We start from the raw sequence: 25,199 nt of genomic DNA, 5'->3' as shown, positions 1-25,199 counted from the left end.
CTAGTAAATAATATTAGTATATCTAGTTCTATTTACTAGAACTAGAATATATCTAATTTAGGAAAAGAGATCTCTATTATTTATAAATAAAGTATTTATAAAAATAATTAAATATAAGAATTTCTTTACTAGCTTTATAAATCTTAGTTCTCTAGTAATATTCTTAATTTACTATTAAATATATTTATTAAATACTTTTATATTAGTTTCCGAGAATTTAATAGCTTAAGTAATAATTAATAGGTTATATAAAGCTTCTGGTTAATAGACTAATATAATATATACTTCTCTTATATATTAGGTAATATATTAGTTCTTAATAAAAAGATTTTAATAAATAGTACCCTTATTACTTATAATAATAGTATTTTTTATAGAAATAGTTCAAAGGTTCTTATATTAGTATTCCTATATAAAAGTAATTCTAGTAGTATTTATATAGATAATACTTTTATTAAATTTGAGATTATAGTTAAAAGTAAGAGATTTATATTCCTTAGCTAAGAACTTAGCCTTATAGAGCTTTAGTTATTTTGCTTTTATAAAATTATTAGTTCTAATAAATAGGGTATTATTAGTTTAAAGGCTAATAATTCTAAAGAATTACTTACTATAGAATAGATAAGAGTTATAAGTTAACTATTTTATAAAAAGCTTATTAATATAGTAGGAATAATAAGTCTTGAACTAGTAGTTCCTAGCTTCCGGTATATTATATAGTAGTTTTATAATCTTTAGAATAGAATTATTTTTTAGATTTATCTTTCTAGTAAGCTTATAGGATGAATTAATATAGAAATTATAATTAAGTAAGGTTATTAATTAGATATAAGCTTACGAGATATTATATAAATATAATTCCGTAGTATCTATTATTATAGTAATAATATTAAGGATAATTCTTTAGCTAATATATTAGATAATAAGTAATTATATTAATACTATATATTTCTTACTATTATTATAAGCTTAGATAACTAGTCTCGACTTCTTAAGCTCTTTCTCTATACCCTTATTCTTGATCTTATTAATAAACCGGAAGTTAAAGATATATACTTTTTTTAGTACCTGAAATCTAGAAGTAATTTCAAATATATTCTTTTTTAGAAAGCTAGTAACTTTAACTTAATAGGAATTCTTATATAATTTATTATTCTATAAAAATATTATAATATCCGGGATCTTATAAGAATATCCTCTATTATACTTTAGTAAAATAGCAGGAGAAATTATACCTGTATTACTTTTAGCCTTATTATTAGGTTCGGAAATAGGTTTAGATTTAGGGCTATTAGTAATAACCTTAATATCTCCTATATAAAAGGGCTTTATAGAAGTTAAACGGAAAGTAATATTACTATATAATAGAACTAGTATATAGTTCTTTCTATTAATAGCTACTAGCTTATATAATCTATTCTAATTATTAGGTTAACTAGTATTTCCTTTATACTAAATAAGAATATTCGAATTTAGGAATAGTTTATAGATATTAGTAATACTAGAACTATTTCAGGTATTTAAAGTATTTATAATTTAATATCTAGCTTAAAGCTTCTGAATTTCTACTATTACTTTCTTAAGTACTACTAATTACTATAATATAATAGGTAATAAGATATTATATTTAGTTATTTAAGGTAAAGTACTATAAACTAAAAGAGTTAGAATAATACTATTAGGTCTCATAGAGTTATTAATAGCCTTAAAAGCTATTTGGAATATGGTATCCTTATTAATTCTATTAACTTTAGCTATAATAATAAGGTAGGTATATTAGATTGGGCTATAGTAGTATTTTATAATTCCGACGGAATTATAAGCTTTTACGGAAATAATCTTAACCTTAGTTCCTATAGTATTTATAAGCTAAGTAAACTTCTTATTAGTAAACTGCTTTCCGGTATCTACTATAATCTAATTAGAAGAACCTAAATAGTTATTAATCTAGTATTACTTGAGTATATTCCAGATATATATTATACTAATATTCTAAAGCTATTAGCTAGCTTAATATCGAGTGCCTTTATTAATAATATAGAGTATAGGCTTACCGGAAATATAGAAAATATTAATAATAATAGAGTAATTAAAGCTAATATTATTTTTTAGGTTAAACTTGAATTATCCGGGTAATTAGTTATATTTCTAGTATTACTTATAGTATTTTATAAGATACTTAAGGGCTTTTATATTAATATTATAGCCTGCTTATTCTAGTATATTTCGGAGCTTACTAATAAATAAATAACTAAAATAATAGTATAGATATTATAATTCGACTTTTATAAGAAAGTAAAGATTATAAGTAAAGAATTCGGAAATAAAGCCTTATAGTATAGTATTCCAAAGCAGGAAAAAGTATCCGAAATATTATATTATAGATATATATTTTCTAGTAAAAGTAATAAGATAATTAGTAAGATTATTAAAATAGATTTCTAGCTTGTTTATATTAGCTAAGCTAAGTAAAAATAAAGTTTTTAAAAATATAATATAGAATTATACTTGCCTAATTAGTATACTTATTATTATAGATTAATAGAAAATATAGATCTAATACTAAACTAGATATTAATTTAATCTTTAGTAATTTTATTAAGTTTAATATTATTATTAATTTACTAGAGAGCTTGAAATTAGTTAGAACTAGTAATTAAGTATCTAGAGGCTCCGGTATTAATTATGACTTTATAAAAGTAATAAGTATTATATTTTAATATATTATTAATTATAAAAGTCTAGGTATTTTCTATTAAGAATTTAATAGACTCTAAAGTATGGTTTTTGCCTATTATCTAGTATATAAAGGAAAAAGAAGTAAGGTTATTTATAAGAGTATTAGTTATAATTATTAGTAGAGCAGGAATAGTAGAAATAGCTAAAAAGCTCTTAACTAAAGTAAAGTAGAAATCTGAATAGTATTTCTCTTCTTTATCTATTTCTACTAATAAAGCCTTAAAAGCATTATTTACTAGTTTATTCTTATTACTCTTATTACTTTCTTTGCCTTTAGCTTTAGTAATATATTATATATAAGTATTACTAAAACGTTTATTAAAGTTACGGGTATTTCGGGATCTAAACTAATAAATATTTCTATTTCTAAATCGAGTTTTCTTAGTCTTTTATTTCTCTAGTATATACTTTTATAAGTAGTATTCGGGTTTCTTATATATAAAATACGATTTCGGGATATAATTATTATAATTATAGGGCTTAGAGTAATTATTACGGGTTCCAAAGTTGCGGCTGGGTCCGTATTAATAATTTCCGGAGGAATAATAGCTTAGAGAGTTCTGAGAATAGTATTATTAATTAATAAAGAAGGTTTTGAGATTAGCTTATTATTTGCTCTTATATATAGTAATAAATAACTAGAGCTTATTAATAAGCTAGCCGAGATTTGCAGGAGAGTCTGAGATTATATATTTATATATCCGGGAGTTTTAGTAAGAGGTAATAATCTTATTATAGAAGAATTTAGTATTTTGCAAGTTAGATATAAGACTATATTATAGTTAATATAGTTTATTAATTAGTAATTAAATAGTCTCAAATATTATTTTTTCCGGAAATTTAGCTATTATAAAAGCTAATATAGTAGTATTTCACTTATCTAAATTTCGATATTTAAATCCAGGGCCTTTAAAAAAGCTATAAATATTAATATAAGCCTTTTTATATATATATTAAGAGAGCTAGTTATTATAGAAATGGTTTTAAGCTAGTTTCTTTAGTATAGTAAGAAAAGCTTATATTAGTACCTCTTATAGAAGCTTTATATATTAGTAAATATTAAGGAAAATAGTAAGTTTATAATTTTTTTTTTTTTTTTTTTTTTTTTTACACACCGATTAGATTGCTCTATAACTCACCAGCATTTGATATATACGCGGCAATCTACAGCGCTTACGGAAGATAATCCTTAACCTTGTTCTACTATGTTTAAGCCTAACACACTTCTTAATTAGTAAACCTGGCTTTCCCGGGAATCGACACAACTAACATTAGACAGAACAAATACTTTACACTAATCCTAGTATCCTACTTGCAGCCTACCGCAACACTCCCAGATATCATATTCCATACCTCAATAATTCTAAAGGCTACTTAGGGGTACGCTGTAGATTATCGAGTGCCTTTATTAATAATATAGAGTATAGGCTTACCGGAAATATAGAAAATATTAATAATAATAGAGTAATTAAAGCTAATATTATTTTTTAGGTTAAACTTGAATTATCCGGGTAATTAGTTATATTTCTAGTATTACTTATAGTATTTTATAAGATACTTAAGGGCTTTTATATTAATATTATAGCCTGCTTATTCTAGTATATTTCGGAGCTTACTAATAAATAAATAACTAAAATAATAGTATAGATATTATAATTCGACTTTTATAAGAAAGTAAAGATTATAAGTAAAGAATTCGGAAATAAAGCCTTATAGTATAGTATTCCAAAGCAGGAAAAAGTATCCGAAATATTATATTATAGATATATATTTTCTAGTAAAAGTAATAAGATAATTAGTAAGATTATTAAAATAGATTTCTAGCTTGTTTATATTAGCTAAGCTAAGTAAAAATAAAGTTTTTAAAAATATAATATAGAATTATACTTGCCTAATTAGTATACTTATTATTATAGATTAATAGAAAATATAGATCTAATACTAAACTAGATATTAATTTAATCTTTAGTAATTTTATTAAGTTTAATATTATTATTAATTTACTAGAGAGCTTGAAATTAGTTAGAACTAGTAATTAAGTATCTAGAGGCTCCGGTATTAATTATGACTTTATAAAAGTAATAAGTATTATATTTTAATATATTATTAATTATAAAAGTCTAGGTATTTTCTATTAAGAATTTAATAGACTCTAAAGTATGGTTTTTGCCTATTATCTAGTATATAAAGGAAAAAGAAGTAAGGTTATTTATAAGAGTATTAGTTATAATTATTAGTAGAGCAGGAATAGTAGAAATAGCTAAAAAGCTCTTAACTAAAGTAAAGTAGAAATCTGAATAGTATTTCTCTTCTTTATCTATTTCTACTAATAAAGCCTTAAAAGCATTATTTACTAGTTTATTCTTATTACTCTTATTACTTTCTTTGCCTTTAGCTTTAGTAATATATTATATATAAGTATTACTAAAACGTTTATTAAAGTTACGGGTATTTCGGGATCTAAACTAATAAATATTTCTATTTCTAAATCGAGTTTTCTTAGTCTTTTATTTCTCTAGTATATACTTTTATAAGTAGTATTCGGGTTTCTTATATATAAAATACGATTTCGGGATATAATTATTATAATTATAGGGCTTAGAGTAATTATTACGGGTTCCAAAGTTGCGGCTGGGTCCGTATTAATAATTTCCGGAGGAATAATAGCTTAGAGAGTTCTGAGAATAGTATTATTAATTAATAAAGAAGGTTTTGAGATTAGCTTATTATTTGCTCTTATATATAGTAATAAATAACTAGAGCTTATTAATAAGCTAGCCGAGATTTGCAGGAGAGTCTGAGATTATATATTTATATATCCGGGAGTTTTAGTAAGAGGTAATAATCTTATTATAGAAGAATTTAGTATTTTGCAAGTTAGATATAAGACTATATTATAGTTAATATAGTTTATTAATTAGTAATTAAATAGTCTCAAATATTATTTTTTCCGGAAATTTAGCTATTATAAAAGCTAATATAGTAGTATTTCACTTATCTAAATTTCGATATTTAAATCCAGGGCCTTTAAAAAAGCTATAAATATTAATATAAGCCTTTTTATATATATATTAAGAGAGCTAGTTATTATAGAAATGGTTTTAAGCTAGTTTCTTTAGTATAGTAAGAAAAGCTTATATTAGTACCTCTTATAGAAGCTTTATATATTAGTAAATATTAAGGAAAATAGTAAGTTTATAATTAAAATTATTATTAGATCTATTATATTTTTACTTTTTAGTATAAATCTTAGTAACTTCCCTAATAAGTCTTATAATTAAAGGAAATTAGGGGTTATTCGGATATAGTTATAATAGTAGTAGTAATAGGAGTATACTATTTGCTTCTAGAGCTTCCGTACTAGTATATAAATCTAGTAAAGATATAGGATATAATAATAAAGAAGATAATAGTAATATAGGAATATTAAAGATAATAGGTTCTAAGTACTTGTTTTTTATAAAAGTAATAAAGCCTAATAAAATTAGTTCCTTAATAAGGTCTAATCTAGCTACTAATATATTTTCGTTTAATTATATATATTATTTATTTTCCTTTATAATAGTATATAGGGTATTTATAATAGTATTAGTACTATTATTCTATTATATAAATATACTACTATATTAAAGATTTTTATATAGGTATAATATTTCCAGGAGTTCGAATTTATTAAAATTCTTTTAATAGATAAAGTTTTTAAAGTTATATCTAAATAGCTCCTAAAGGTTATTATTAACTATTTTATAGAGAATATATTAAAATAGCTTAGTATCTAAGAACTTAGTTATCTTATCTATTTTAGTAAAGTTTAGATTAATCCTATATTTCTACTTTCTTACTAATTTCTTAAAATTATTATTATCTATAAAGTAATTAGATTAGATAAATCTAATAAAGGAATTATCTACTATAATATATTCTATTATTATATATTTTATAGGCTTATATCTAGTTCGAGGTATAGTAGTTTATAAAAAGGATAAGTTTATAAGAAGAAGAATAGTTTATAAGATAAGTGGTTTATAATAGATATTATATTCGAGGTAAAAATTTCATCTATAATAAGAAATTTAGGAAGTAAAATTTAAGAAGTAAAATATTGAGATTTCGGAAGAACTTAATAGTTCTAAAGCTTAAAAGCCCCAGAGGTTCAAAAAAAGGTAGTTTTTAAAAGGGTTTTATAAGAGTTAAATAGGAATAAAATAGGATAGTTAAATAGCTAACCGTTTTAGTACTTAGTAAGATTAAGTGCCCTTCCTGCCTATATAACCGAATTATAGGTAATAGGACTAATAGATATTTCCTTCTTTAATATAGTATAATTAGGCCTTAGTAAGATTAAGTATCTTTCCTACCTATATAACCGAATTATAGGTAATAGGATTAATAGTTATCTCCTCTTTAACTGAAATAATAGCTTTGCCCCTAAGTAATTAAATCTTAGGCAAGTATAGCTTAATCCTTTCTAATCTATAAGTACTAATAGACCTTATTCTAATCTAAATATAAACTAATTAGTATTAGTTTACTAGTAATATATGGTACTATTATATAGTTATAGAAGTGCTATTTATATAAGGTTAGTAAAGTTCTTTTTTAGAAATAGGAATTATAATATTATAGTATTAATATATAATCCCTAAATCTGCTAAGCCTAAAGGGGTGTAGTCTACTAGTCGAGTTACTAATAGGATATAAGGTTATATAATTATATCCCGTATCCTATATTCCATTATCTATTACTTATATCCCGTAACTATATATATAATTCCTAGAGAAATAGCTATACTAATACTTATATTTATTAGTAATAAATCTTATATTTATTAGTAATAAATCTTATATTTATTAGTAATAAACCTTATATTTATTAGTAATAAACCTTATATTTATTTATAATTATAATTATATTTATTTTATATAGCTTTATATTTTATTTTAATAATTTTAAATTTTGAATTAATATAAGTAAATTATAATTAATAAGCCTATATAATATTTAAAATAAATTTAAAAATTAGTTTTAATTTTAAATTATAAATACTTATTATTAGAAATAAATATTAATATAAATAAAATTAAATATATTTATTAAATTTATAAAAATAAAAATAAAACTTATTTTTAAATATTTAAATATTTAAATATTTTTTATTAATAAAATAATTAATAGTATATTATTTAAACTATTTTTATTTAAAAAAATATATTTCTAATATTACTAGTATTAAATTTTATAAAGCTTTTTTCTAATTATATTAATAAGTTATTTATTATTTAGTTTAAGAAAATAAAAATAAAATATATTAATATTATATTTTCCATAATTTAAATTACTTAATTATAAATTTTTAGTTTTATTAAAGCTTAATTTTTAAATATATTAGTAAATATTAATATATTTGAAATTTAATAGATTAAAATAAACTTTTCGAATTATAAAATAAAAAATAAACTAGCTAAAATTATATTTAAATAAAAATAAGAATAATTAAATTAATAATTAATCTAATTATATTAAATGCTTAATTTTAAAAATATTATTAGAAAAGAAAAAAAAATTTATATAAGGCTTTTAAAAAAAATCTTTATTTAAACTTGAATTATTTAATTTCTAAATTAAGGAAATTAAAATAATTCGAATTTAATAAGAAACTCTATTATATTTACTTAATTTAAGCTAAAATTTGTATTTTCATTTTTTAATATTATTTTTTATTAATAAGTATTTAAATAATTATTTTTATAATTTAAGTTATAATTTTATATAAATCTTTATTATTTTTTATTATTATTATAATTATTTTTAATTAGCTTTTTCTTTAATTATTAATATAAACTTCTTACTTTATTTATATTAATATAAAGCTTTTATAATATTTATAAACTAGAAATAAAAAAGAAATTATAAAACTAATAATTATATATAATATAATATAATTTTATAATTAAAAAAGCTTTTAAAAGGCTATAAGAAATATTAGAATATTTTATAAGAATATTTAAGAAATAAATATATTAGTAATATTTCTTTATTTTTATTAAATTAAAAATGTAAAATTTAGAAATAAACTATTATTAATAATAAAATTACTTATTTTATTAAACTTCGTTTTATTATTCTTAATATAACATTAATTTTAAATAAAGAAAAATAAATTATTAGGAGAAAAAAAAGGTAAATATTATTAGAAAAATTATAATTTATTAATATTAAATATTATTACAAAATTAATTTCTTATAAAAGAAATATTTCTAAATAAGCTTTAATATATTAGTATTAATATATAAAAATAAAATAAGATTTAAATATATTTATTAGTAAAATTAATTATATTAATACTAGATTTATTATAAAAGTAATTATTAGAAATATTTATTTTATAACTTAAACTAAAGCTAGAAATAAAGTAATTATTAAATATTATATTAAAAGCTTTATAATATTAATTAAAACTACTTAATAAAGACTAAAATTATAAATAAAAGATTTATATTAAGAAATAAGAAAAATAATAAAAGTAATTTAATAAAGATATATATAATTTAAAAGAGATTTAAGAAAGACTTTAAAAATAAAGAAAGGAAATTAAATATAAAATAATAGGAAATATATAATTAAAAATAAAATAAAATAAATAAATAAAAGAAAATAAATAATTCTTAAAATTAAAATAATATTATTAATATTTTTTTAAAAAAAAAGCTTAAAAATATAAAGATCTTTTTTATAAAGCCTTTAAAATAAACCTTATTTGTTATATATATCTTAAATATAATATAAAACTAGTATAAATTATTAATAATAAATATAAGAAATAATATTATTTTATATAATTAAAAAATATCTTATTTTAGGTAATACTTATTTTAATTACTTTTAATTTTAAATTTTAAATTTTGTAATAAAATTTATTAATAATTTTCTTTAAAGCTATTGTAAGGCTCCCAATATAGCAGGGTGCTATGCAAGTAGTCAAGGTAAAGGGGTGGAATATAGGGTAAAGTATAGAGTGAAGCGTGGAAATATAATTAATTCCAAGAACTGGTTCTCAGTAATAAACTAATCGATACCCATTTCCAAAGCTCGCATGCCTCCATATATAGAATCTAGTGTTCCGCTGGATGTACGGAAGCACTAGTCCCAATTTGGGAGTGCGATCCCATATAAGTACTAGCCTAATTAGGCTACTAAATCCAGCTAGACACTCGTTAATGTATGCATTACAGCTATTTAAAATTATTTAAAACTAATAAGGCTATTTAATTAACTCTAGTATTTAAGTAATCTAATATATTTTACTTTCTCTAGTAACTTATATTTAATTATCTAATAAGCTTTCTCGATTTTATAAGTAAATAATTCATTAAAAAAAGAATAAAATAATTAATTATAAAGTAAGAAAGTTAAAGGCCATATATTAGGTTCATCCGATTATGTTATTTTAATAATGTCTAAATAATTACTTGTATAAGTTTATACGGCAAGGTATTGTAGTGGGAATTTTACCCCTATTGGTCACGTGGCGCGGTCAGGTGACCACCGGACGTCCGTACGTCCGGTTTCATATATATTTCCCGCTCTCCTTCTTAGTTCTTAGAAAAACCAATAAATCAACCTTCACTCTCTAATTTCACGTCTCACTCGTACGCTTTGATCCCACGCTGTGGAAGCCCATTCTACTATCTATATTACTCCGTGTTTTATATCCCCATAACAGTATTGCTTTATATTTTCCCGTTTTGCCAGAGGTTAAGAGGAATTAAGTATTGTCACATGCATTATAACCAAATCTATCTGGAAACAATAACAATAATATGCGCATTACGGTATATTAAAGCAAAATGCGAGATACGCACTAGGTGCCAATATATATTAATTTGCACACACTAGCATGTACAAAGTAATATATACGGGCACGTACCACCGCTTGCTGATTTCGGTTAGTGTGGCCCCAATCGACACCCCTAATCGACACAGGGGGAGGGGGGTCGTTTTACTTTTTCCTAAATACCGAGGACCAGTCCAGTGTACCCACTGTACCGAGCATTTCGACTTAACCTTAGGTAAGCAGGAGATATCGGACCACCTCCCAACCCCAACCTCAACTGCGCCAACTCGCACACACTTTGGGCTACAGCCAAGCCGACACCCCGCGAAACGTTGCCCCAACCTTAGATACTCGATACTCTCTGTTGGTCCTTGCTTCCTGGGTCTCATCATCGCGACTATGAGCTCAACAATAAAACCATATCCAAAGAAGCGAAGGAGTGCACCGAAAGTCAGAACAGGATGTGGTACCTGCAGGTAACGAATCATCGCAATCTGTGCCTCCCGGCTAGCTGAACTTTGTCAACCTAGGCTTCGAAGAGTGAAATGCGATGAAGGCAAGCCAGTCTGCCAGCGGTGCATCAAATTCGGGGTCGAGTGTGATGGCTACCATCTTATCCTGAGGTGGAAGCGTGAACTCGTGCCATCTCAGCCAGCTATGAAAGTGCCTTCTTCGAGCTCTCTGGCAAAATCACCATTTGCCAACAATGAAGAACACCAATACTTCGATCTCTTCTGTGCTCGCACAGGCTATGACATCTTTCCCACCTTCGATTCCGGTTACACACGCCAACGGTTGTTGGAGTCTTGCCATTTCAATCCTGCGATCCGCCATGCTATAGTCGCGCTTGGCGCCCTGGACAAGACGGCGGAACTCGTCCAATCCTTCGACAAATTGGCTTTAACCCCCATCGAAAGAGATGCGGCGGCTAATGCGCATCATCGAAATGCCCTTAGACAATATTCTAAAGCTGTGAAGCACATGGCGGCTGACGCATCCGCAAAGAAGGTGGACTTGAGAACTATGCTACTCACTTGCCTGCTCATCTTAGCATTCGAATCTTGGACTGGAAACATGGACCTCGCAGTCAATCAAGTCCATGCTGGGATTCGGCTCATTCAAGAATGGAGAGAGAAATATAAAAACGATAAGGACAAATACACACGACTATCTCCAGCGCCATATGTCGTCGAAGACGACTTAATTCAAATATTCTGTCGATTGGCAGTCCAGCATTCCTTCTTCGCAGACGGTCACTCCCCAGAGCTCCACGCAGTTCTGGGGAACGAAGGTCCGAGATTCACACGGTCCATGCCCGACACCTTCTCGGACATTTTCGAAGCGGGAACATACTACAACGGAATTATTCGTCGAGGGGTGTACCTAATCACCACCCACTCGGCCTATTTAGGGCCTGACGTTCGCAAGGATTCCGAGATCTGGCGCTGGGCTATGAAAGAGCAGGAGGAAATTCAAGCCGATGTGTGGCGATTTAACAAAGCTCTCGAGCCGGTGCTACAGAAGATAGGCGACGGCCCGCAGAAACACTACGCACTCTTTATTCAGTTATCCATGGCGATCGGATACATTGGATTATCGACGCATCTTTCGGTTGATGAATCGATACATGACGAATACAATCCTGTTTACAAACGAGTCGTGTATCTCGCGAAAGCGGTGATGAAAGAGATGCCGACTGCGAATAAGACACGCACCTCAAATTTCTGCTTCGACACGAGAGTTATTGTCCCACTTTGGGTCGTGGGCCTGAAGTGTCGCGAGCCGTCAATCCGTAGAGAAGCAATCAACTTTTTGCTTGCAAATCCTAGGAGAGAAGGTATTTGGGATAGTGTTTTTGCTGGTAAAGTACTACAGTGGGTCATGGAGGTTGAAGAAGAGTTTATTGAAGATGGGAGGGTGCCAGGTTGGGCAAGAGTTGCTGGTGTGAAGTGGAGCGGAGCTGAGTTGGGGGGGAAAAGGGCAGAGTTGGTGTGTTTGCAAAGAGTCTCGGCGGATGATGCAACGATGGCAAGGAGAACGAAGACAATTACCTGGTGATCAATACGAGTACCGAAACCCAAGCAACACAAATGTGTACTAATTTGCTAGTCGATTGTAAGCACATGCCCAAGCACACTCAGAGGAAAAGAAGTTAGTGAAGAAACAGACTAGCCAGGTTAAATTCCTTTCACCATAGGTCCGCATAAGATTAATAAGAGCGCGATATGACTAGAATTTGCAGCATAACAGAATAAGAAATGCCCCTTTTTCCCTGGGTGTACAGTTGCAGACCGATAGAATTAGTCATATATCTGATTCTCTGGTCCACCCGAACTCGGAGTTTCAAAATGAAGTGCAGACACTCGTGCGCGTTCATCAATATCGCATCATGAAACGCAGTGCAGCCAATATTATCGACCATCGTGAATGCCGCGCCACGTTCATGTAAAACTTTCAGGACTTCCACTTTGTTTCTGATCACAGCATGTCGAAGCGAAGTTTCCCCAATGTCATTTGGCGCTTCCATATCGGCTCCAGCATCAAGCAGGAGCTCAACAATATGGGCGTGGCCTTGGAAGCACACGTTATGCAAAATTGTGTTGCTGAAGTTGAGTTGATTTCTTTGCTCAGGGTCCACACTAACGCTGGCCAGCAAGGCAGTGCCATCAGCCCAACCTAAAGCAGCTGCAACTCGGAGTGGGGACTTTCCAGTATAGTCGCATACTTCGGAGCTTGCATTAGCTCTAAGGAGAAGTTCAACTTCCTGTATATCGCATAAGTATGTTGCCAAATGCAAAGCAGAGCGTCCCTTCGAATCAACCTCATTGATGTTTACACTAGGGTCGAAATGTAACGAGCCTAACGACAGTAGTCTGTGCGCTCAGGGCATTTTACTAATAAATACAATTTTGAAACGTGCAAATCTTTAAAAATTAATTAATCAAATTATACTTAGGTTACTTTGGTTCTCTAACCCTAAATATTAAGTCGTGACTATTATTTGTTATCTTATAACTTTTAAGTGTTTAAGGAGACTTTAGTTTTCTAAGGCCTGTAAGCGAATTTATGGAGCCTGAAAATACCTGGAAAATGCCCTGTGCGCACAGACTACTGTCGGTAGGCTCGTAAGGTCTCTAAGCATTCAGTTGTCAACCCCAGCGTGCTTCGGTGAAGTCGCGTAAAAGAGTCCCTTTCCGGACAAGATTGGGTTGCCGCATTGGAAAGAGTTTTTGCCACGAATCCGCAGCATGTGTAATATTGATGGTCATCCATGATCGCCTGTGCAGAGACTGAACAGTCAAGAGTGGAATAATTTGACCAAAACCCCCCGACCTCAAACCCAGTAGATTTGTGGAGCATTGTGGAGACCCTACTTGCACCAGCAGAATCAAGGAGCTGATATATTTCCGTCTGGTTGTAAATGATTGCCAGTGCAGTTGTTGACAAACCGTAAGGTGCCATCATATCCGTCACGGAGGCTCTTTGTTCTACAAACAACCTTTTGAGGCGTTCTAGCTGACCAGTCCTTATGCAAATGAAGATTTCTGCATCAGGCGGCAGAAGAGCTTGAAATGGCAAAGACAGACAGGGATAGGGGGTTGATTGATATCGCAAGGTATAGGTCATGACTGAGGCCCACCAAGCGGGATGATATCTAGCCAAAAAAGAGGGCCGAGACTGCTTGACACGTTTCGAGGAGTGGACTTCGTGATCCAGGTGCTCCCTAGCCGTTTCCATACTGAGCCAACCAAGCAGCCCGCCGAAAATACCAACGGTCTGAATGTTGAGTTGAACTGACTTGTGCGGGTACAGATACTCTTTCTGTGACGGAATGGTTGGTGTATTTGCGGTTCTGCTGCCAATGTCCAGGATTTCGACCTGGGAGTCACATAGTCGTCCATCCTTGGGGAGGCAACGCAAGTCATCTTGTTTTTGGTCTGCATTCGAAGACTCCACCAAGCACAGTGGGTTAGCAAAGCCACAACTTAGAAATATCAATGGCGCCACATGCAGTGATGGACTTCTGATGAGAAGCATCCGAGGAAAGGATAGTAGTAGCTCGAAGGCTTTGAACTGAAACCTCGAATATACTTATACTTGAAACCACTTGGGCTTGGCTGGCACTGTCTTCAAATCAACTGCGTCCTTCTTTCGGGCGATGGGTGACACAGGAACTTACAGGTTCAATGATAATAGCTCCAAATGAATTGCCGAGAGCGCGACTTTCAACTCTTGCTTAATCTTTTCAATCCTCCTTTGTTTTCTTAGCCAGGCTATTCTTTTCGTTCCTCTGGCTGTTCTCCCATCACTTCCAAGGGGCGTTGCATCTCTCGTTGTCAATGAGATGGCAGCTAAACGTTCTAGTGCCTCCACGTGCACGAGGCAGTTCTCTAATATTTGATGAATACATCTAGAGCTGGCGAAAGCCTCTTGTGAATTTAGGATCCTAGAGTTTAATCCTGAAAGCGCGGCTCCTATATTCGAGATTTCATTGACAAGTGCGGCGAGTTCTCTTGGAGCATTCAGTAACGTTTGAATGCAAGAGATTAGGCTGTCCACTCGCTCTCCAGCTTGGGAGACTGCAATGACGCTTGACACAATACTAAGTGGATCCATTGATTTTGGCTATGATTTTCAAAGAGGTAAGGCGTCAACGCCAGTTAGTCGGAAGAGATTAAAGAGTGAACCAGCTTCGGGATTATTGGAAGTAGAAAATCTTGAGTCTACAGGTTGCTACAACACCTGCGGCGCTTGCCGTCTCCTAAAGTGAGGCTGTCGGTTGAGACATAAAGCTGGAAGGGAGTTTCAGAAAATAGGTAGAGTGGCGTTTGCGGCAGCCCTCTTGAGAACAGTAAAGTAAGCCACGGCAGCCATATCAAATAACAGGGCGCAACTGATTACTCGGGGTCACATGCACTTCGCTGACCCAAATCATTGACTAACCCCAAACCCGCACATTCGATCATCGAGATTGCGAAGATGCAGCTCACAAGTGCTCGTTTCTTCAGGCCAGCTTATCCGTAAACGGAGAAGCACTATTTGCGCTGTGACTTGTCACTGGGTTTCAAGATAGCTGCCCCGATCAACGGCATTGTTTTCTCCTAGGGGTAAAGATTGTTGAATGGAAAGAGTGCCAAAATTTCGAAAAGAGAAAAGGCCTCCAATGTGGTGACGTTTCGGGAGTTGAGCTGGCATTTACACAGCCTCCGCCACCAGCTGCAGCTTCGCCAGCCAGCAAATCAAAACCACACGGGAAACAAAATAAATTCCAAGAAACCTGTCGAAGCCTCCGCTATCCTCCCCCCGCGCACTCTTGTGTAATCTCAATGTTCCAGAAAGCCTTGGGACAATTCTCCTCACGGACGCAAGCTCGCTAGTGCCTCGCTTAAAAGGGAGGCAAGCACTTCCTGATACTCAAGCCACCATTATAGTAGCTGGCAGAGCCGACATATGCAGGATCGCAATGATTCGGACAAGTATGCAGTTCACGTTGAGTACGGTCCATTTTTCGCATGTTAGTATTTCCGTCCTCACAGCTTCCCCTAAAGCAACGCCTAGTGGAGGGTTTATTTTGTCTGGCCAGTTCGTCACACCCGCTTTGCTTTAAAAGCCAGAGACGCATTTGTTGCAGGTTTACTCAAGGAAGTTTTGAGGTCCGTTTGACAAGATAATTTATTATTTCATTGAACAAGTCAAGATTTGTGTACTTCTTTTGGACCAGCTATTATAAGCGGCATGGGAATCTGGTCCGTAGCAGCTGTAAATGCATGGATTACCTCCTATATCAAGTGTAGCAAGATTACTAACTATATTATTTTTTCCACAATTTAATATTATCCATGAATTTTGGAGGAATCTGGGCATGGTCGCCCGGGACCAGATAGTTAGCCTGCTTTGCAGGAAAAGCTAGAGATTTCATTTACTATCTAAAGTTTGTATGCGCCAGATCGATTTGTTCTGTGGTGCATATTAACGAACTGTGCTTGGGAAGAGCCGTGGTAAATTCATTCCCTTACCCCCAGATATGCCTCCCGAAAAATAGGCTTTTGAATTATATAACATTTCCCTTAGCTTACTTCTCTTACCTAGCTCTTCTCCTGCAAGAGGAGTATGGCTCAAGTTATGGCCAGGCTTGGCAAAAATACTTTTGGTATTAATAAGGTATTAATACTGGATGGTATTACTTAGGTATTACAAGAATTAATATGTATTAATACTGAATTAATACTTAGCCTTAAATTATCTCTTCTATTTATTATTTAATTTATATAATAATATATTTATATATAATTTATTTATTTTCTAGTCTTTCTCTTAAAAGAATTAATAATAATATTAATAAAAGTTAATATTATCTTAATTTTAAAATGACCCTCATATCCTCTTCTATATTGTCCTACGTTCGGACCACCCTAAGCGGTTGGCTCCCAGTACTCCCTGGAAAAAGCGGGTCACGTGAGGAACACCAGAATCGCCCTCTTCTAGGGAATCGCGCATCGGAACGCGATTCCGTCCAAATCCTTAGGGCTGAGCTTGGGATTAGAGAGGAGATGCTCAAGTACCTTTCTCTCTATTTTAGTGGTTCTGGAATGCGAGGGGCTTTTATTACGATTTTTTAAAGCTCGGGAGGGGTGGGATAAAGGGAATTCTCAGGGCTCTAGCTAGCTCTCGGGACTCCCTAAAATCCAAGTCACGTGAGGAACACCAAAACTCTCGCATATCGTATACTGCTATTCTAATACCTAGCAAGCTTAAGGGAAGTTCTATAGGTATAAGAGAGAGCTTTATAAATAAGAATAAGGCTATAATAGCAGGAATAAAGTAATGGAATAATGCTTAAAGATCTATAATTCTAATATCCTATAGAATCTAAAGCTAAGGAGAGAAGGAGTGAGGTGTGGCAGTAGATAAGTAGGTATGGCCAAGACTACTAAAACGCCGAGCTTTGGAAGCGAGCTTGATTTGAACTATAGCTTGGAACCTTAGCTAAAATTAATTCCTTTAGCTAAAACTAATTATATAATACTAGCCGTTATAAAGGCTATAAGAGTTTATATAAGAAAAGAGGGAGCTTTATAAGCTTATTAGATAGCTTAGAAAAAATAATAAATAAAAGAAAGAGCTATAATAAGTTATAAAAAAAAAAGAAAGCTTTATAAAAATAAAAATAAAAATTAAGAAAAAACTATAAATAGAAGTATAATTAATAAGAAACTTATAAAGGCAAGTAAGACTTAAAAAGGCTTATAAAAGAAAAAGAGCTTTATAAGTAAAAGCTATAATAATTTATAAAAAATAAAAATAAACTAAATTTAAAATATTAAATATAAGTTCTTATATATAATTAAAATACATAATTAAAATATATAATTAAAATATATAATTAAAATATATAATTAAAATATATAATTAAAATATATAATTAATAATTTTAATAATTTAAAGAAATTATATTAAGTTTAAAGTTTAAGAATTTATAAAATTAAATATTTAAAAAAATATATATTTAAAAAAATATATATTTAAAAAAATATATATTTAAAAAAATATATATTTAAAAAAATATATATTTAAAAAAGAATTTTATAAATTAAATTAATAAAAAAAAATTAATTATAAATTAATTAAGTAATATATTATATAAGAAATTTATAAATTAGATTATTTTATTAAAAGTAAATTATATTATATTAAATTTTATTAATTTATAAAAATATTATTAATTATAATATAATAGCTTTTATTTTTTTTAAAAAATATTTTTATATTTAAAGGAAATTACAGAAAAATATTATATAAATATAATTTAAATCTTATATAAAGCTTAATAAATATTTACTTTTTTTTTAAATAATTTATATATATTTAGATTGAAATTAAAAATTAAAAATTATTAGTTTTTATTTAAAGTACTTATATTATAAAAAAGATTTAATTTTATAAGAGTTTTTAATATATAAGTATTTTTTTTAATATTTTATAATAATATTTTAGATTTAGATTTATTATAATTTTTATTATATTAAATATTTTAATAATATATAAATTTAATTAAACTTAAAATTTAAAAGAATTATATTAATATATATATTTAATTAAAATATAAAAAGAATATAAAAGAAAAGAAAGAGCTAAGAAAGCTTTATTTTATTAAATTAATTAAATAATATATTATATAAGAAATATAAGAAATATAAGAAATATAAGAAATATAAGAAATATATAAATTAGATTACTTATATATAAAAATATTAAAATATTAAAAGTTTTATTATAATAATTTCTAAATCTTTTATATTTAAAGACTTCTTTTAAAATAAACTTATATTAAATAATATTATTAATTTATTTTAGAAATTTAGAAATAACTTAAAATATTATATAATTTTATTATATAATATAATAGCTTTTATTTTTTTTAAAAATATTAAAAGATTTATTAAAATATAATTTTATATTTAAATAAAATTAAAGAAATATATTATTTAATATTAATAAATAACTTTTATTAGTTTATAATTTATATATATTTAAATTAATTTTTTAAATTAATTTTCTTTAGTTTTTTAAACTTATTTAGTTTTATTTTTATTTAAAATACTTATATAATTAATTTTATTAGACTTATATTATTAAAACTTAAATTCTTTTAATAAATTATAAAAGACTTAATTTTATAATAATATTTTAATTTTAAATTTATTAAACTTAATATTTAAAAGAATTAAAATTAAAATATAAATTAAAAGAATATTTTTAGCTTATTTTTAAGTAATTTTATATATTTATAAGCTATTTTCTTTCTTATATAATTTATAAACAGTTTATTATTAAGAAATATTATTTAAAGCTACTCGGGACGAGTTTAGGGCAAAATTATTGCTAGCCCCGGAGCTTGCGTAGGGCCGCTAGTGATAATTTTAGCGAAGCGGCCCTAAACTCGTAGTATTATATTCATATCTCTTATTAGAATACTTATTATAAGCGAGCCTTACGAAAATCTCAAAAGCTATTTTTTGCTTAAAATAGCCGCATTGAGATAAGTTTTAGTCTAAACTATAAAATAAGTAGCTAAATAGAAAGCCTAAATTAAGTAGAATATTTGCGCTACTAAAAGTTTTCTTATAAGGGAAGTGGTTCTAAAGTTAATTACAATTAAAGGAGGGAATTGGGTTCCGGGGATCAATACTTTATTGATAGTATTAATCGCGAGGTTTCCACCAGTTTCGCCTATTTCCCTAAAAATAGGCGAGGTACACCGAAAAGCAAATTTCAGCGAAACGCAAATATTTTTTTATTTCTCTATAACCACGCCTTCTCCTAAGAAATCCGAAGAAGCAAAAGTATTATTTAAGTAATAAAAATAAGATTTAGATACTCTTATTCAGTTTCGCTCACCAAAAATAATATTCTACGAGCAAGTTAAGAGTAAGGTGCGATTTTGATTTTCGACGTACGGACCAAAAAGACGATTTTGCCCGCGAGAAAATCAACTTGCGTTTCGCTGAAATTTGCTTTTCGGTGTACCTCGCCTATTTTTAGGGAAATAGGCGAAACTCGTGGAAACCTCGCGATTAATACCTTACGATTCTGGCATCGATACCTATCGAAACCAGAAATTAGGTATTTCTGCCAAGCCTGGTCATGGCCTCCAAAGAGTATGGATTGGAGCAAATATGCTAGAGCTGCGAGAACAATAGCACCGACCACCGATTCCGTTATCTAAACGCTAGATGAATAGCTTTTGATCTCAATCTCCGTTTTGGAATCTGGCTTTACAGGAAAACGAGTGGGAGGCGGAGAGAAGACTTCGTAATTTCATACTTTCCACATGAGAATCCTGACTGATAAGAGGGTTTGTCGTGGCGGTTATTCAGGTTTTAATATTACCCAATCTATAAACAGAAAGATTGCCAGGGGTCGAAGCCAATCAGTTGGAATTTAGAAGCAGCCAAAACAGTGAATCCCCTCTCGTCAAGCAATCCACACCTCGCCACACTTTTGCTCTACGAACCTCTCGCCTTGCGTAATACCATGCATATAACATTCCCCAACGAGCTCGTACCCCTCTGGCACTTTTCTCAGTACATACGGTACTTTGCCCCCTTTACACAGTGCAATGCAATCTCGCGTCTGTAGTGCCTCGGGACCTAAGCCGATGAGTCCATCACGCGTCGTAAACATCCGCCTCTGCAGCATCATCTCACTGGTAGGGCTATCCAAGTCAGCCGGCAGCTCAGAAGACGGCGGTATGTCGACAGCAGTCCCAACCGCCTGCCTGACGAGACGGACTCCTACCATCGCCCCGAGAGCAACTGCATAGGCGGCCGGGGATTTGTGCAGGTTGAAGCGCGCTGGCGTCCGATAATCGCGGACGAGGGCTTCCCACCTGTTGCGCTCTTCCAGCCACCTGTCTTCCGAGAATACGGTGTGGCCGCCGAGGAATGTCTTCCAGTAAGCATCTAGCATCGGTTCACCAGTGACGTAGTGCTGTCGAATGTGGGCTGCGGTGATGGATTCCCAGTCTATCCATGTGCGAGACAGTTCTGCGGCACCGAGCATTGTTCTGGGAATAGCGGATAGCATACTCAGCAGCGACTTCGAGTTCATGAGCTCGCTATGGCCCATACCAGCATAGGGATTGTTTAGGGTCATGCCTACCCGGTCAACCTCGTCTAGGATATAGCCCTCGAGACAAAGTAGGGGTTTTTTGCGTTGAACTTTGGACAGGATTGCGACGAGCCTGTTGCTGCAAAGAGAATAAGAGGCTCAGCACGCGTTTCTTCGTTGTCTGGCTCGTCGGCCGAAAGATCGACCCCATCTTCTACCATCCTGGCAATATCCGGAATGGCAAAGTCAATGAGCGGCTTGACTTGCAATTGAAGGCTCCAATCTGGCACCCACGACGGCAATTGCGAAGCAATCGCCCACGTTGAGCTCTGGACACGAGGAACGCTCAAGATGTCCAAGTGATTGCTGTTCTCTAGGAGAGTCGTTGCAAGGCTCGTATAAGCCATCCCTGCTGTATGCCCGTGATCGTAATCCGGCTTAACGCTAGCTGAGGAGCCATCTTCGCTATCTACCAGTCCAAGCAGAGCGAAGATTTTGTCTCTTTTGTCTGTGGCATTGAAGGAACGATGGCGGGCTAAGGGGTCCAGCAAGCTCCATCGCAGACCACGGTGGAAGCTGACTTTCGCACGATCGATCCCGTAGATGGGAGGAGTCATACTTATGTCGTACAGTCGTCTGAGCTGCAGTCCCTGGCAGGCATCAAGCGACTGGATCAGCTCATCCCATGAGCACGAATCGCTGCCGCAGAAGATATCGACCTTTCTCGAGACCGCGACTTCTTGGACATTCCGGATTCTTTTGAAATATGCGAGGTCAAAGATGCAGATGAGCCCAAGCCAGTCCCGGGAGAGGTGAGATGGCAAATCATAGGAGTCTCGGTCGGCAGCGCTCAAGTGATGAAGTGGTCGGTCGTCTCCCCGGTCGATTCTCAGCCTGTGAGCCTTGGGGAGGCGGGATATGAGATTGAAGCCCGGTGGAGTAAAGATTGAACCCTCGCCAAGCCAGACAATTGTGCGTTCCGCCTTTCGATAGATATCTCTCATAAGTTGGACCTGTTTGCCCTTCTCTTCTGCATCATTTTGGTTGATACAGACTGCATCGGCCCAGAGCAGTCGGTCTCTGGATACAGACCTCAGCTGCCTTAGAGCTGCATGGAGATTCCTTGTCACATGCTGTTCGCGGCCATGAACCGTGATGGCCTCTCGATCATCAGGGTCTCCCCAGAAATACGACAAAGCATCGTAAGGTAGCAGGTTACTTGAGTCGAGCTGGGCGATGATGAGGTCACACTCTACGCTGTTATCTGGACTTCCGGGCCGGAGCCTCAAAATGCGAAACCCGCCGCTGCTGGCTGGAATCGGGGAGTATATGAATTCGCTCATCCCTGTTGCTTGTATAGTGAAGGTTGTTCTGGCATGCTGAGGAGCAAGGCGCATCGTGGGCTTGCACAGAGTGAGACATGTGGGCATGTGATTGAAAACGTTCCCGAGGCAGAGTTTCGCAATAACCTCCAGTTCGCGCGTTGCCAGCTGCCATCTGGAGACGAGTGCGCTGCAGGAGGGGGAGAATTACAGTTGACTCCAACTCCCCACATTTGGAATAACTTGCAATGTGCAACGAGAAGAATGAATGAGGGTAAAGAGTGGGCGGAGGCGCTTGCCATCAAATTCGCAAGCGATCAAACTCTAGCAAAGGCAGAACCCAATCACAGAGTTGCAACGTATCAGCAGACACTCAAGACAATGTAAAGAATCACATCTCATCTCTGTTATGTCCAGTTCGGCGCCCAGTGTTGAGTGCTAATCAACATCAACACCAAATGCTGCTTTCATCTCTGGAGACATCGCTCCTCTCGTCCTCAAAGAATGGTATCGTATGGTATCTTTGATTTGCGCCAAACTCCTCCTCCAATATCACAAAAGAACAATATCTCCATCCATCCAGAGGCGCCAAAATCCACCGAACATATAAGCAAAGAATCGAAAATCCCTTTACACTTTACACAAACAACTGCCACCCCTTTTTCTCATCCATAGTATCCTCCACAGATTATTGCTCACTTGAGTCGATGCACCACTTTGAGGAGGGAAACGCTGATAATGACGGGTAATCACATTTTCGACTGTTCCTCGCAAGACTCAGAACGCCCATTTTTTGCTCTTTGGTATATCGTCTTCGATCTCCACCTCAATCTTCGTGCCCAACGCCTCCTTGCCTTCTCGAATAAGATCTTTGAGTTGTCGATCCAGACGGCGTATACTCTCATCTTGCTCTCGCTCCTCTTTCCGCTTCAGCGCCGCCCATCGCGCTGCTTCTTTTGCCGCTGGGCTATCTGCTCCGACTCCCGCCCTAGTTGGACTACCCATTCTGCCATTAGCTGTGGCGGTGATTGGAATCCTTGACCCTGAGATGGAAGTTTGTGGTGAGTGGCGAGGAGAAGCATATGATGCTCCACGAGCAGGATTGAGAGCTGGAGATCCAGCGTGCGAAACGCGAGAGGTGAAGCCAGATTTGACGCGGGGCGCGGTGCTGAATGCTGCACGGGATGCAGGGCGGGAAGTATTTGCCGGGACGGAACGACGTGCTGAGGAAGAAGAGGTCGGCATGCTGTATCTTGCTACCCCGGCACTTCTTTGTGTTTTCGATGGTGTGGATGTAGCAGGAGGAGGCGGTACGACGACCCAGTTCTTTGCCAATTCGTTCTCGTTGGGAGTAGGATTGCTGTTATAAGAAACTTGTCGACGTTTCGAGGGGCGAGGGGGGGTGTTATCGGGAGTTGGGTTATCCATATAATTAGGAATGAAATCCAGATCTTCTTGAGGGAATTGGCCAGGGAGAGGCGTCGATTCCCTCTCATATCCGTACTTCTCCTCCTCAATAACCTCGAAATTTCTCGCCGTGTCCTCAGGATTAAGTCGATAGCCCGTCCCACCACCAGCATGGAACCCACTAAATATCGTAGTGCTATTCCTGCAGAACTCCCACACCTTGCCTACCACCGCCCCAGCAACAGATATCGCAGTCTTGGACCAAGCTGCCGTGCGCGGACTATCGCCATACCGTCCTCTTCCATTTGCCTCCCTTCCAAAGTCTTGCTCCATTGGGAAGTGGGAAGGATCTTCATGCTCACCGAAGAGTCCTCTCCCCGTCATTGTAGGGCGGTCGTCATCGCCGAGAGATTTTCGGTAGCCAACGTCGTTGTAAGATTCCGTGCCTAGCTCGGCGTCCCGTGCTGCTGCTAGGGAAGGTGTGTCCATTCCACCAGCCAGCGCGTATCTCGTGTTCACGAATAGTTGTGGACTTGATGGCATCCAGCCTTCTCCTCCTTCCGCTGCCCCATCTAATCCAAAACCATTTGCATTTCCGTTTGTTCCCCATCCAAAATATCCATCACTATTGTTTCTCGGCGTCTCATTACCACCATTATAGTCCTCCAAGGTTCGTTTTCTTGGAGCAAATTTCGGGCGTCCTGCATCGCCGGTCGAAGATAGGCTCATTATGCTTTGTGTACTCCTCGTCAATATCAGACTGCTCGAAGCAGATGCGCTCGGTGTGCGTGGGGGTTGGAAGATGTGGGATTTCGCGCCTGAGAGGCGAGGCGCCGCGGGCTCGCGAGGATGGAAGTTGAATGCGCCAGGCATCGCATTCGGAGAGTTCGTCATCGTGCTGAAGACCGTAAGGGGTTCATTTGGCGATGTGCGAGATGGAGGAGGGCATTCGGGAGATGTGGTGATCTGATCTGGTGAGGCTGATGGGTTGTGGGAGTCAGGATGATGCGGTGAAGAGGCCGAGGCTGATGGTGCGGCTCAGCCAGTCGATGGCGAGGAAGACGAAAACTTGGAAGCGATACGTTGGGAGATGGCCGCACAATTGGCGGCCAGTCGCAGCTACGCAACAGAGATATGTGGCCCTGGTTCGTAGATTGTGCGCCTGGCGATGGGATGGGATGGGAGGAGGTCGCAGTTGGGATTGGAGCTGAAGCTCAGGCTTGAGGCAGAAAGGATGAAAGGCCTGGGTTTTGGCGATGGCGCGTGATTATTTCGTGCTGGTGG

The 25,199-nt window shown here is 33.5% G+C and overlaps 5 protein-coding genes across 5 annotated transcripts; 1 reads left to right on the top strand and 4 right to left on the bottom strand.

Moving 5' to 3' along the window:
- Window positions 1-10,690: 10,690 nt before the first annotated feature.
- Window positions 10,691-12,867, top strand: K444DRAFT_600663 (uncharacterized protein). The gene is made up of 2 exons (XM_024878633.1): window positions 10,691-11,051; window positions 11,106-12,867. The coding sequence occupies exons 1-2, from the start codon at window positions 10,975-10,977 to the stop codon at window positions 12,631-12,633; spliced, it is 1,605 nt and encodes a 534-aa protein (XP_024729507.1). The 5' UTR covers window positions 10,691-10,974; the 3' UTR covers window positions 12,634-12,867.
- K444DRAFT_543137 (ankyrin) lies at window positions 12,785-13,444 on the bottom strand (the record flags this gene model as incomplete). Its single annotated transcript, XM_024875944.1, has 2 exons — window positions 12,785-13,146; window positions 13,252-13,444. Coding segments are annotated over 2 exons (555 nt in total), but the record flags the coding sequence as incomplete, so codon positions are not given.
- A 7,148-nt stretch (window positions 13,445-20,592) lies between these two features.
- K444DRAFT_481833 (uncharacterized protein) lies at window positions 20,593-20,766 on the bottom strand (the record flags this gene model as incomplete). Its single annotated transcript, XM_024873010.1, has 1 exon — window positions 20,593-20,766. A coding segment is annotated over one exon (174 nt), but the record flags the coding sequence as incomplete, so codon positions are not given.
- A 1,358-nt stretch (window positions 20,767-22,124) lies between these two features.
- On the bottom strand, window positions 22,125-22,529 carry K444DRAFT_487991 (uncharacterized protein; the record flags this gene model as incomplete). The annotated part of the gene is made up of 1 exon (XM_024873153.1): window positions 22,125-22,529. A coding segment is annotated over one exon (405 nt), but the record flags the coding sequence as incomplete, so codon positions are not given.
- A 337-nt stretch (window positions 22,530-22,866) lies between these two features.
- Window positions 22,867-25,136, bottom strand: K444DRAFT_619857 (uncharacterized protein). Its single transcript, XM_024881592.1, has one exon. It carries the CDS (start codon window positions 24,807-24,809, stop codon window positions 23,286-23,288), a length of 1,524 nt encoding a protein of 507 aa, XP_024729503.1. The 5' UTR covers window positions 24,810-25,136; the 3' UTR covers window positions 22,867-23,285.
- Between the last annotated feature and the right edge of the window lie 63 nt (window positions 25,137-25,199).

The sequence above is a fragment of the Hyaloscypha bicolor genome (genome assembly GCF_002865645.1).
Source record: "Hyaloscypha bicolor E unplaced genomic scaffold K444scaffold_169, whole genome shotgun sequence".
Lineage (NCBI taxonomy): Eukaryota > Fungi > Ascomycota > Leotiomycetes > Helotiales > Hyaloscyphaceae > Hyaloscypha > Hyaloscypha bicolor.
Note: the sequence above shows the minus strand (reverse complement) of the source record. Positions and strands in the feature narration are given on the sequence as shown.